Below are 14,197 nucleotides of genomic sequence, written 5' to 3'. Positions count from 1 at the left end.
TCGGAAGCCCCCTGCCCTAGCAACGCCCGACGCGAGAGCCGCATCAATGCCCCATCGAGGCCACGACACCCCTGGGTGAGAAGCGACGTGACCGCTCCCGGCTACGGCGCAGAATAGATCACCGACCTCCTCAACCTTACGTCCCTAGCCACGACGTCCACCTTTTCGAACCTAGACACCTTGGCCCATGGCTCCATCTCGGCGAGAGGTACGCGTGTCGCTTCTTGCGCCCAGCACATTGCAGTTGACCTGCTTCATCGTGGTGGCCTGAGCAAGCTCTAGAGACAGTGTGGATCATCACGGTGGGCTGCTCCAGCGAGATCTCCACATCCATGTGCTATAGACTAATACTTTGTCTATTGTTATTCATGCTTCTCGCTCAGCACTTAATTCTATTTGCTCTTTAATTACTAACTAAATTATTTTTAGGTCGCACTCCCACAGAGACGACCCTATTCTTTTTTTGATGTACTATCATTACAAAGTAAATATACTTTGTGAATTGCGATGTTCTTGGTTGTGCTTTCAGGGCAACCCACCCTAAACCCTCATAGAACGTCCGGGAGTGGAAGACATTGCCTCCAAGCGCAATAAAATGGATCATGAGTGTGCCTTAGTTGACCCACCTATGGAGGTGCAAGAGGAAGTTCTTACTATAAAAATGGCAACACATGAGATAGTACCAGAAGAAAAAGGTAGCCTCCACTCAGCTTAATTCATCTTAAATTTGGAATGCATAGGCTCAATGCTATATTTAATAGTTTAAGTCAATTTAAGTTGTTTGATTACTGCTTTTATTCAATTAAGATATGTTTGATTATATATTAACCATCAACGAAGATACATAAATTTGATCTCCAAAATTATTTATTATTTATGCTTTGATCATCTAGATACAGAAGAGAAGAAAACGGATAGAGAGATTGAAGCAATAATAGAACCTATCGGGGATGCACAGATAGTTGTCGAGGAGGAAATGCAATCAGCCTCTAACCAAAAAATGGATACATGTGGTGAAGAAAAAATGTCGAACACAGACGATGCCGAAATAATAGTTCAACTAGAACGAGATGAGGACAGAAAGCAGAAGCGTGCTCACGAGGATGTCGTGCGTAACAATCTCTCAATCAGCTTACATATCCTCTGAAAGCTCTAGTTTAGTTTTGATGAATTGATGAAACCCTAAGTGCTAACCTAGTTTATCAAGTGATCATGAGATAGGTAGCACACTTCAAGTGGAAAAGCTAATGAAGATCATAGCATGACTATGGTGATGGCATGGTAATGATCAAGGGCTTAAACTTGAAAAGAAGAAAGAGAAAAATAAAAAGCTCAAGGCAAAGGTATAACTTGTAGGAGCTATTTTGTTTTGGTGATCAAGACACTTAGAGAGTGTGATCACATTTAGGTTTGATAGCCATACTATTAAGAGGGGTGAAACTCGTATCGGAATACAGTTATCAAAGTGTCACTAGATGCTCTAACTCATTGCATATGCATTTAGGATCTAGTGGAGAACTAACACCCTTGAAAATGTTTGTGAAAATATGCTAACCCATGTGCACAAGGTGATACACTTGGTGGTTGGTACATTTGAGCAAGGGTGGAGAAGTTAGAAGTGAAAGGGAGTTGGTCGCAATGATGCTGGCGTCGGTCAACTGACCGGATGCTGGGTCGCTCTACGACCGGACGCTGAAGGGCTGTGTCCGATCGAGTGGTCGGTCGGCATAGTAATTAGGGTTAAGCACCGGATGCTGGGCTATGTCCGGTCAAGCTTGACCGGACGCGTCTGGTTGGTAAAAACTGGTTTTGGACCCTTTCTGTAAATGACCGGACGCTGAGGGATCAACGTCCGGTCAGTTCTGTCGGAGCGTCCGGTCAGCTTGTCGACCATTGAGATCAAATGTTCACTATTGAACGCAGGAGACACATGGCCGCCATCGGGCGACCGGACGCTGAGGAGCAGCGTCCGGTCAGTAGGACCAGAGCGTCCGGTCACCCCAATCAGTGCCCAGTGAAGGGGTACAACGGCTCTATTTCATGAGGGCTTCTATTTAAGCCCCATGGCCGGTTCAAGCTCTCACTCTTGGCCATTTGCATTGACATAGCAACCTTGTGAGCTTAGCTAAAGCCCTCCCACTCATCTCCATCATTGATTCATCATCATAGTGAGATTGGGAGTGATCTAAGTGCATTGCTTGAGTGATTGCATCTGAGGCACTTGGTGTTCGCGTTTTGCTGCGGATTTCGCTTGTTACTCTTGGTGGTTGCCGCCACCTAAATGGCTTGGAGCAGCGAGGATCGTTGAGCGGAGGTGGTGATTGTCTCCGGCTCCGATCATGATGATTGTGAGGGGTTCTTGACCTTTCCCCGGCGGAGCACCAAAAGGTACTCTAGTGGATTACTCGTGGCTTGTGTGATCCTTATCTTGTGTTGGTTGTGCGGCACCCTATTGAGGGTTTGGCGTGTGATGCCAATTAGCGCGTGAACCTCCAAGTGAGTGAATCGCCACAACGAGGACTAGCTTGCCGGCAAGCAAGTGAACCTCGATAAAAATCATTATGTTCATCATTGATTCCGAGGTGATTGGTCTTCATTGTTATTCATCTTTGTGATTGATTGGTTCTTCATCTACACGGCGGTATAACCTTCTTAATCACTCTCTTTACTTTACCGCAAACTAGTTGACAAGCTCTTTAGTGTAGCTAGTTGTGAGAGTTTGCTTGCTTAGTTGGTGTGGCTCTTTAGTTAGCCTTTGAGAGCATACTAACATAGGGTAGTGTCATAGCTATTGTGTGAATAGACACTATCTAAACTAGAATTGTGGTAGGTGGCTTGCATTTTGAGTAGGCTAGTGCAATACTTGCTTCGCCTCATAATTGTCTAACCACTTTGTTAAGTGTTGTTGTAGAAATTTTATTAGGCTATTCACCCCCCTCTAGCCATTAGGACCTTTCATCCTCACACATAAATATCTATATAACAGGATCACTAATATTCTATCTATAGAGCACAATATTTTCCATTCCTGCAGTTTCTATCTTCAGTATTTCTTCATGCAACCATACTGTATTGTCCCATGTTACAAAGCCTGGTTATTTTGCAGTACATCTTGCACACATGTATATCATGTTTTTGTATAGTTATGGTTTATTGACAAAGAAAAAAGTGACGTGGCTGAACACCAATGATATTGTTAACTGAGCCAGTTTTTAGATGTAGCTTAATGGGGCTATAGAGCACACTATTTTTATTACATATGCAGATCAGTATTATAGATGAAGACGAAGTGTAGATCCAAGATAAGGTCCCAAAAATATTTGATGTAGAAAAAGACGAAGAGATTAAGCATGTTGACGAGGAGGTTATGGCAATCCCTCAATATAATAAACCTAAGAAGGCAAACAATGCAAATATCCTGCCAGAAGGTGAGACGTCCAATTAGTAGAGATTTCATTATATTTGGGAATTAATTAAATATAATATGAATAAATATTTTCTCTGTAGATTATGAGTGTACAGAAGATGTTTAGGTAATTGAATACATGAAACGGAAACATATGGATGATTTACTCGTCCAAATCGATGATGCTTGGGTAAATAGAGATGATATGAATTGCCTTTTCCATGATCATGAACACGTCAATGGCGGTGTAAGCATGCTTAACACTACTTTTAAATTAACTGGCTGATGTCCATGTGGAAAATATGGTAATTTTTTATTTGACAAATTAATAAATTGCAGGTCATAAGTCCGTATATCCATTTGATGCGGCATGAAGAACACCTATTTCATAGAGAAGGTGGAGATGTTTATATGGAGACTACATTTATTACCCAATTGCTCCATCGCGACGGAAAGGCTGATGCAACGACATTGAGCTATAGTAGAGATGACATGATTCAAACATGGGTCCAAAATTATTTAGGAAAAAATTTACTTAACCCTCCCACCTTTCATACTTGGTCTACTTCACCCCCCAATTATGAAATCATCTGTTTTACCCCCTAAACTTTCTAAAACCGTCTATTTTACCCCCTGGGCGGTTTTTTGACAGTGGTTTTACCACAGTAACAGCGGGTTTGCTACAGTAACTGTGGGTTTGCTACAATGCCGGTGGTTTTGAATTTTTTTTTATTTATTTTCGATGAATTTTTGAAAAATCATAGTAAATCATAGAAAAATCATAAAATGAAAAAACTAATTTTGTTGGACTCCACATGAGTAGATCTATATAGTGAATATATAATACGGTATGCTTTAGTATAAAATTTTTACTGTAGCCTTAAATTAATTAGAAAATCTAATTTTGTCTGTAATTAATTGGAATAATTCATAGCTGCAACTTCTATGGTCCAATTGTGGTGAAATTTTTATGGTACGCTAATTATTGTATGCTTGAACTATAGTAAAAATTTCGTACTTATTGGACTATGTATCACTTAGTTATAGATAAATTCTATTTAATTACAGACAAAATTGGATTTTCCAATTAATCTAAAGCTACAAAAAAAATTGTACTAAAGCATATCGTATTATATATTCACTGTGTAGATCTACTCATGTGGAGTCCAATAAAATTAGAATTTTCATTTTATGATTTTTCTATGATTTACTATGATTTTTCAAAAATTCACAAAAAAAATAAAAAAAAGAAAATGCAAAACAACTGACACTGTAGCAAACACACCGTTACTGTAGCAGCCCCGATGTTACTGTAGTGACCCCGCTGTAAAAAACCACCCAGGGGGTAAAATAGATGGTTTTAGAAAGTTTAGAGGGTAAAACAGACGATTTCATAGTTGGGGGGTGAAGTAAGTATAAAAGGGGGGGTTAAGTAGACTTTTTCCAAATTATTTAGACGCTGATATGGTAAGTTCGACCACAAGATCTGATATATGCTATTTTCTGTTGATTGAAACATATGGAAAAAATTTAGAAAAATCTCTATTACTGCAGGTGTTTCTTTCGATTAATATTGAGAAGTATCACTGATACCTAGCGGTTGTCAATGCTTCGAAAGGACAGATACATGTTTTGGATTCTTTCGGAGAAAATATGTTACAACGGCAAGATCTCAACTACACGGTATGACTTAATGATTGATTGTATACAAATACATAATATTTTTTTAAAATTTTGTTAATATCCTTTTCTAAAACTTGGTGTTTCGGTCATAGCAATTAATAGGAATGGAAAGATTAATAAAGCATGCAACAAAGCATAGTCAGCTAAACCAAAACAAATGGGAAAAGGGTATCAGAGTGGCATCTTGACCAAAAATATATAAGATCATCGAAAAAATACAGACAGATGGATAAAGGATCATCTAACTTGTTGTGTATATGACATTGTCGTACCAGCAACGGTATATTTATCACTCATATTTAAATTTTTCAATATTGCACAATGTAAGTTGTGGTTTATGGATGATTAATTTCATGGAGTATTGGACTGGAGCTTCTTTATCTGACCATATGACCCAAGTAATTTCATAGGAATATTTCTAAAAATAGTCATTTTTTGGACTTGTTAATATATCAGGACTTACTCATATTTTCAGGATGAGATAAGTAACTTTAGGTTCAAGCTACCTGCGATTTTGTATAACTCTACATTAAACATAGCGAGAGGGAAAAATAATGATGTGCAAGATAGTGAGACCAGCCATAATCTAGATGATGCTGTCATAATGTTCGATGATATGGACGAGGTGTCTTTTTTACTGTCAGGTACAATAACATGGACAAACAAGATAGACCTATTGTCTGCAATTTGCATAACCATCCATTTGATGGCCAATGGTGAACCTTTGGAGTAAGTTATTCTAAAGAAATTTGTTTTGTTCTAATTTGGATATTTCCATTGCCCGTGAAAGAATTGCTAGAATAAGTAATTTGTTGCTTGTCCTTGTTTTTAGCAAAAAATGGATCCGAAGCACACGACCATATCCAATTTCTTTAAGTGCGAGAAATATTAGAGATATTTTAGATGAGAACAAAGAGATGGATCATGATTGCTTCAATATAGCAATTCAGATGGCTGCGCAGAACGAATTCTTGTTGATGAAGAAACAAAAAACAAAAATGCCACTTTTTAGATCTCCAGTTTACTGTAAGTTCATCTAATTCTTAATTCTATAATTAATCAAATACTTATAAATTTTGCAAAATCAACAGTCCATAACCCAGTTTGGACGAGATCCGCGATGTTGTGGCAAACTAGACCACAAGAAACTGGCAAAAGTGCTCGAGTGCTGGCTTGACATGTAATACAAAATTAAAGATTGCAGCAATGTAAGATATGTTCAGTGTACTCCTTTATATTTTATATATATATATATTATACTTTTTAAAAACACTTATATTCTATGTCTATGTTTTTAGATTCTACTCCCATATTATCGAGATAGACTATATACTTTATTTATAATGGACATGCAAAAGAAAATTATGCACATTATGGATCCACTCCCAGATGATGTATGTTACAAGGGTTATGCTCAATCCATGCCATATATAGCTACATTTCACACTACTGCTAAAATGTTCAGTCTCGCTATGTAACTGATAAATTCTAAGTGGGACAACAATATTTAGGGGAAATTCTTTGTGTGCCATTAAAAAAGATCGCAATGTCTTGTGTGCCCCTGAAAAAGTTCAGCGGTCTTCAGCACCACTGCTCTAACTTTTTTGTGCCCTCCATGCCACTGCCGTCAGTTTGGACTCTAACGCCGTCAAACTGCAGGTGTAAAAAGTCAAAAATACCCTTAAGTCTAAATATGTTATTAATTTTTTAAGCATCTTAACGACTTCAAATGAAAAAACTCAAAACTAAAAAGTTGTAGATCTCGTCGAGATCTATAATTTTCATGTAAATATTATCTTCATTTAATTCCGCAAAAAAAGATATGATTTTTCTAAGATATATTAATCATATCAAATCATATTTTTTGCGGAATTAAATGAAGATATTTTTATATGAAATTATAGATCTCGATGAGATCTACAACGTTTTAGTTTTGAGTTTTTTCATTTGAAGTAGTTAAGATGCTCAAAAAAAATAATGACATATTTAGACTTAAAGGTATTTTCGACTTTTCACACCTACAGTTTGACGGTGTTAGAGCCCAAACTGACGGCAGTGGCATGGAGGGCACAAAAAAGTTAGAGCAGTGGCGCTGAAGACCGCTGAACTTTTCCAGGAGCACATAGGGCATTGCGATCTTTTTTAATGGCACACAAGGAATTCCCCCCAATATTTATTACTGGAAGCGAATATTCCCTGCATGTATTACAAAAGTTCCAAAACATAAAGACCGGTAATCACCTATAATATGTTTCATCTTTCTTATTATCACAAAATAGTTATTTGATTTATGTACAATAAATGAAACAAATGCTCATCTCTAGAAAATTAGGAGGCTTCCTTGTATACAATTTCATGAAGCCATAGGATGGTGTAAGATCGCCACCGATCAACACGGTAAGCATATATTCTCTAACTATATTCCGTACACTACATACAAAATTAATAACTTAACATATTATATATACCATTCACAGCTATCAAATTCACTGAGGATGAAATTTTTTGGGGACATTCTTAAGAGCCATGCAAACGAATGTTTTGACAACTTTTCTGAAGATTTCCAAGTCATGATTAAGGACTTAGACAGAACGTAACTTAAATGGTTATATGAGAAAAAACTTTACTATGACTTCTTAGTTTTCCGGATTATATACATGCTCAAAGATATTGTGTAAAAATTGAACTTTGGAAAAAAACATTGGTTGTTTTCATGTGCGTCTCCAAGATAAATCCGTTGTGTTAGCATGGGCATTATACTATATGAGAAAAAACTTTACTATGACTTTTTAGTTTCCCAGATTGTATACATGCTCAAAGATATTGTGTAAAAGTTGAACTATGGAAAAAAACATTGGTTATTTTCATGTGCGTCTCTAAGATAAATCTGTTGCGTTAGCACGGGTATTATACTAGTAATATTTAGTATACTGGCACTAACTAGTGCAGCGCGCTTGAGGGAATGAGCTCGGGTACTAAATAATATTTAGTATACTGGTACTAACTAGTGCAGTCATATATAGGGAAAGATTATTAGACACTAACATGGAACTTGCAGCCTGTTCGTTTCGGCTGAAATGATCGTGGATTATTACTGCTGGCTGGTTTGGTGTGAGAGAAAAATATTGTTCTGACTTATAATTCACGATCGTTTACGATCAAGTGAATAGGCCGTTGATTGGTACATGTTTTGAGAAAAGGCCCAAGCCACTAGCTAAGGTCATGGGCCTACGTGGGCTGCACTTCCTTGCCCAATCAAAAACATTTGGCCCTTTTGTTCACATGGCTATTCTAAATAGAAAAGAAAGAATGGAGTATAATCTTCCTCTCTCCTTTTGACTATATAAGGAGGGACTCAATTTTGCTCTTTCAGATTCTTTAGAAAGTTGTTGCTTGCAGTTTAAGAAGACTATGTCCCTCATTTTTTTCCAGTGTGTGATATGATGGGATACAGAGGTAGGGTCGAGCAGAGAGAGAGAGCGGCTTACCATGGCTAGTCGGAAGGACAATCTTTCACACCTGCCATGTTTCTTTTTTGACCCAAACATATGTGGCGGATAGGCATTGACTTTTGCTGTGTCCTTGGCGTCTCTCCCACAGCAATATATAGCATCCACCAGTCCTTGCGTCTCTCCCACAGCAATATAGCATCCACCGCACCTTGCATGACAGCATGACCCCGGCACATGAGCAACACAGCTCCCAATTTCGGGGTGCAACACAGACACATGAACAGCCAAAATAAACTGATTTGACTCACATCCAAATCAATGAAATATAGATTTTTCCCCCCTACGTGATGTACTGATCAGATTGTACGACACAGAAGTTAGCCAATAAATAGTTATACAAGACTATAGGTCAATGGATAGGAAATTAGGAATATGTGTAAGAGCAAGTTATATATCGAACTAGATGTAAGCAGCAAGGTTTCTGAAGTAACACCACTGGGAATCTTGTCTTGTCTAGCAAAATAGTGTCAATGCATGTGAGTGTCTAGATAGTTGACATCTTTATTGCAAACTTTTCTCTAGTAGGCCTAGTTAATCTGAGCAAGCGACTGAACCGGTGTTTTTTCCTAAAAAGAAAAAAAATCAGTCAATACATACTACTCCGTACATGACAAAGCATATTTGAAAAGTCAGAAGAGGTAGCTAGGACTGTTTACTTGTCATCACACAACACACATGACACATGCATGCATTTTACTAGTAGCAGTGGTACTCGGAGTCCGTCCACCCCAAGTCAATGACAAACCAAAACCCAAATCTTACACGTTTTATGTTACTCGGACCCATATGTTTTTGTTTGATTTGATTTGATTTGACGGCCCGGTGCTTTTCTGGCTCCGCCACTCAAATTGATGGAATAATCTCTGGCTCGCAATTGTGCGCCTCACTCTCACTCACGCCCCAACAGCAAGTGACGACGAGAGAGGGAGAGGGGACACGCACTTTCTATTGCCGTGCTCTCACCAAATTTGCAACCACAATATATATAAGCCACCGGATCAAAATTGGAAATAAAAAAAGTGCCATGCATCATGTATTATGCATATGAAATAATGCTTGCTGAATGTTAGGTACGGGACGAGACTGAAGAAGTTGAGCTTACTACGTGCACTTGCGTCCAGTAATACGTAACCTAACCTGCTTTGCACATACAATTATGGGGAAAACACGTGCGAATGTACAAAAGGAAAAATTACCAAAAGGAAGCAGGCAAGCATGCAGCAGTATAACACACATACACAAAACACATGTAAAGCAAAGGCAACTCTCTCGGGACTCAGACAAACAACGACTGTGCTGATCCATCAGCATCATCAGATGACAAAAACGTTAAAAAAAAGGCAGAGGCGTAACCGGTAAATAATAGATATAAGTAAACAGCAACTGAGCCTGGTCAGATGATTAGTTACCTGAAAGTGAGAGGCAATGGTAGCCAGGAGTTAGCTGCCATGCATGTCACCGGGTGGGGCGCGCAGCCACGTCGGACAGGTGCAGCCAGGGTGAATCCGGGGCTTTTCCAGGTGTCACCACTCAGCGGCCTCCGATGTACGCACACACACAGCAGAGGCATGTGAGCTTGGCGATAAGCTTATCTATCCTCACCACACCTTCCGACCTTCTCTCCCGTCCCTTCCCTTCCTCTTGGCTGGGCGGCTGGGCGCTGGCTTGGTTTGGCTTGGCTGGCCCTTCTTCTCTCCACGTCTCTCCCTTCCTCTTTTCTTCCCTCTCCTTTTCCACAGCGTACTGCACACAACAGCAACAAACAGTCCTACTTCCATCACATGAACAAGACACACAAGTATTGTATTGGCGTCCTACGCCTATGCTATGCATGCAGCCCAAGTGCCTAGTCCGATCCTATGCCAAGAAATGCATGCTTGTCGACGATCCAGCCGCACACTTAGCATATGCGAAATCCCATATCCCCATTGGAGCAGGAACTAAGCAAAGCGAGTGGTGTTGATAAGAGGTGAGTGGCCAGTACATTCGACGTTGCAGTGGAACCTTTCTGTTTTGCTCCTCCGTCTGTGCTTGAGCGTGACTCATAGCAGCAGGCTGTAGCCGGAGAGAGAGAGAGAGTGCTGTGTGTGTGTGCAGCAGACAGACGCACACGGACACGGCGATGCGAACCACTGGCCGATAGTGCGGCCAGCACCAAAGCGTGCGTCTGCAAGAACCCCTTTTTTTTCCCCTCCCCTTTGCAGTCCAGTCATCCTAGAGTGATGAATTGTTAGTTCCTCACACATGGCATACCTTCATCTTGCAGGAGAGGCCGGAGTTGCTCCTCGCTGTTCTGCTGATTGGTCTAGTCTCATCCCATCATCGTCTTCAAGATAAGATAGCAAATATATGGCCATCATACTCGTACGAGCAGCATCGCCGGGGCTCTCCGACGCCGCCGCCGCCGTGCGGGACATCGGCGGCATCAGCCACCATGGGAGTCTCCAGTGCTCCTCTCTGCTGAAGAAGAAGCCGGCCCGGCGGTGGATGCTCTGCTCGCTCAGGTACGGGTGCCTTGGCCTCGACCCGTGGGAGGTCGGCTGCGCCTCCTCCCCCGCCGTGTACTCCAGCCTCGCCGTCAACCCGGCGGGAGAGGCCGTCGTCTCGTCCGAGCAGAAGGTCTACGACGTCGTGCTCAAGCAGTCGGCATTGCTCAAACGCCAGCTGCGCAAGCCGGTCCTCGACGTCAGGCCCCAGGACCTCGAGATGCCGCGCAACGGGCTCAAGGAAGCCTACGACCGCTGCGGCGAGATCTGTGAGGAGTATGCCAAGACCTTTTACCTCGGTATATATCTTTCCTCTCAATCCACAATTCCATAAAAAGGTCGTCAATCTTCGTCTCATCATTTCAGTCTTCGTTCATGTCTGTTCGTGGCAGGAACTATGTTGATGACAGAGGAGCGGCGCCGCGCCATATGGGCCATCTATGGTATCTGTCTCAACAATAATAATCACCATGTATCCCTCCTGTTCCATTGCTTATACCTAGTAGCATGTACGTATCAATCAGTAAATTTCAGAATGGCTATTACTGGAACTGGATGCACTGTACTAGCTAGTATGTTTCCCTTAATATATATCTTAGATATGCAAGCACTTGTAACTTGTGCTGCTGTGGTAAAAAAAGGACTTTAGCAGCAGATTCCAACAATCACAATGAAAATTGGGCTACGTTTCAAGTAATGGTATCAACTAGCTCTCAGTGGAAATTAATATAATATTGAAAAGGGACCTCTGAATTAATATTAAAAAAGAAACACTGTTGACTTCCCTGCAGGGTATTTGTGAGTCAATGGTGAATAAAGGCCTAATGCACTTCTTAATGGAAATGTATATGTATGTGGAAGCACCAAAATAGGCTTTCGGTAGCCTAAAATGCTACTAAATGGCTTGATCAATACTTTAAGACCATGTGGAAAGTTATGAGAACATGTTCTTCGTAGTTCAAACTACCTGGAATATGAATCTGATGTATTGGCAATTTTAAATGAACTACTTCAGGCACAGTATCTGACGAGTAGTGTTTCTGCAGTGTGGTGTAGGAGGACAGATGAGCTTGTAGATGGGCCAAACGCCAACTACATTACGCCGACAGCTTTGGACCGGTGGGAGAAGAGACTTGAGGATCTGTTCGCGGGACGTCCTTATGATATGCTTGATGCCGCTCTCTCTGATACCATCTCAAAGTTCCCCATAGACATTCAGGTACTAGCTGGCTGCTCTATCTAGCGGATTCAACTGATATGCCACTTTTGGACAACAGTTATTGCTATTTCTAATTAGCATTAGATTCTCTAGGCCTCACTATTTTAGTGCAAGATGACTAGACCTACTGAGTTGACAGGAAGAGATTGTTTTGTATACTCAACTAAACTGTAAGGTTTTTCAGCCTTCAGTAGTATCTATAATGCTTTTGTTAAGTTCGATGAACCTCGCACATATCGTGGTGGGCCTAGTCCAGTTATATGGACCAGGAGAGGAGTTTGAATCAAAGCTGTTTTGTCGAATTTTTTTTTTTTTTTAAAGGTGAATTGTTTCTAGAGCTCAGCCCTCACAGCAAAACTTAGAGCGAGAGGCAATAACTCGGATTTATTTCATGGCCAGTTGGTCTGACCTTTTAAGAAACAAAAGGTAACTATATGACCAGCACAAGAAGAAAATAGCTAGGATCTAGATAATGATTGAGAAGGAAAAGATTCAGAAAAGAAAAGTCCAAGCAACTAAAAATTAGACCCGGGAAAGTGACTAAGAGAAAACTATCTGTGCTACTTAGTGGTTTGACAAATTATGAGAAAACTATATGTGGTACTTAGTGGTTTGACAAATTATATTGCACATACCAACATTCTAAAATCAGTAAATCTTGTGCCAGCCATTCAGGGACATGATTGAAGGGATGAGGAGTGACCTTAGCAAGACAAGGTATAACAACTTCGACGAGCTCTACATGTACTGCTACTATGTTGCTGGAACTGTCGGGTTAATGAGCGTACCTGTGATGGGCATCGCACCCGAGTCTAAGGCAACAACTGAAAGCGTGTATAGTGCTGCCTTGGCTCTCGGAATCGCTAACCAACTCACGAACATACTCCGGGATGTTGGAGAGGAGTAAGTAACTATTTTCCCCCAGATTCTTTCTGCAACAGGCACAAACATGTTAAAATAGCACAGCTGTAACCATCTCCACTGTGGCCATCATGTCTTTTAGTGCTACAAGAGGAAGGATATATTTACCACAAGATGAGCTCGCACAGGCAGGGCTCTCTGATGAGGACATCTTCAAAGGGGTGGTCACAAACCGATGGAGAAACTTCATGAAGAGGCAGATCAAGAGGGCCAGGATGTTTTTTGAGGAGGCAGAGAGAGGGGTAACTGAGCTCTCACAGGCTAGCAGATGGCCAGTAAGTCCAATGACTTCAGTACTTCACATTGTACAGCAGTACAGCATCCTCGCTTCTTTTGTGTTAGCAAAGTAAAATGGACTTCCTTGATCCATTGCAGGTATGGGCTTCCCTGTTGTTGTACAGGCAAATCCTGGATGATATTGAAGCGAACGACTACAACAACTTCACAAAGAGGGCCTATGTTGGTAAAGGGAAGAAATTGCTAGCGCTTCCTGTGGCATATGGGAAATCGCTACTGCTCCCGTGTTCATTGAGAAATAGCCAGACCTAGCCACCAGAGAAGCTGAAAGAAAAGAGGTTCAGGTTAGGCTAGATAGAAATTAAATAGGCAATGTCATCACATCAGGCCTGATGAGAATAGACAACCTGGTGAATTGGCGGGGTATCATATGAATTGTTGGGATCAGGTACAGCACAGATTAAAGCAGCACAGCCAACCTAGATGGATATGTAACATTATACTCGCATGTATATCCTCTTATTAATTAGGAGCATATATGTGTCTCCAGGAAAGAACCAACATGTATACTGTTTTCTTTTCTCATCCCAAATTTGGGGGAAAACAATGGTGACGCTCTGTAAATGCCAATGGTAAATGCCATATCGTAGGAAGCTTATTAGAAGTTTGGTTTGCTAGAAATAGATCAGTTGGCATGGAGAGGCCACTCCGGTTATACTTGTGGGATCAGACT

The 14,197-nt window shown here is 40.8% G+C and overlaps 1 protein-coding gene and 1 long non-coding RNA gene across 4 annotated transcripts; one reads left to right on the top strand and one right to left on the bottom strand.

Annotated features, from left to right (window-relative positions):
* Positions 1-3,312: 3,312 nt before the first annotated feature.
* LOC136529569 (uncharacterized) lies at positions 3,313-10,139 on the bottom strand. Its single transcript, XR_010777356.1, has 3 exons — positions 10,011-10,139; positions 8,578-8,749; positions 3,313-3,418 (listed from the first exon to the last, which is right to left on the bottom strand). It is a non-coding gene; the product is annotated as an uncharacterized lncRNA (long non-coding RNA).
* Positions 10,140-10,326: 187 nt separating this feature from the next.
* LOC136529567 (phytoene synthase 1, chloroplastic-like) lies at positions 10,327-14,128 on the top strand. Of its 3 annotated transcripts, XM_066522643.1 has the most exons (8): positions 10,327-10,570; positions 10,656-10,762; positions 10,868-11,386; positions 11,480-11,530; positions 12,134-12,306; positions 12,974-13,209; positions 13,310-13,502; positions 13,603-14,128. In XM_066522643.1, the coding sequence occupies exons 3-8, from the start codon at positions 10,951-10,953 to the stop codon at positions 13,774-13,776; spliced, it is 1,263 nt and encodes a 420-aa protein (XP_066378740.1). In that variant the 5' UTR covers positions 10,327-10,570; positions 10,656-10,762; positions 10,868-10,950; the 3' UTR covers positions 13,777-14,128. The 3 variants fall into 3 exon arrangements, with proteins under 3 accessions (XP_066378740.1, XP_066378741.1, XP_066378739.1); XM_066522644.1 differs by lacking the exon at positions 10,656-10,762; XM_066522642.1 differs by lacking the exon at positions 10,327-10,570 and having other exon boundaries at positions 10,579-10,762.
* The last annotated feature ends 69 nt before the right edge of the window (positions 14,129-14,197 follow it).

Source organism: Miscanthus floridulus, chromosome 19 (assembly GCF_019320115.1).
Source record: "Miscanthus floridulus cultivar M001 chromosome 19, ASM1932011v1, whole genome shotgun sequence".
NCBI lineage: Eukaryota > Viridiplantae > Streptophyta > Magnoliopsida > Poales > Poaceae > Miscanthus > Miscanthus floridulus.
This window is presented reverse-complemented; position numbering and strand designations above follow the sequence as displayed.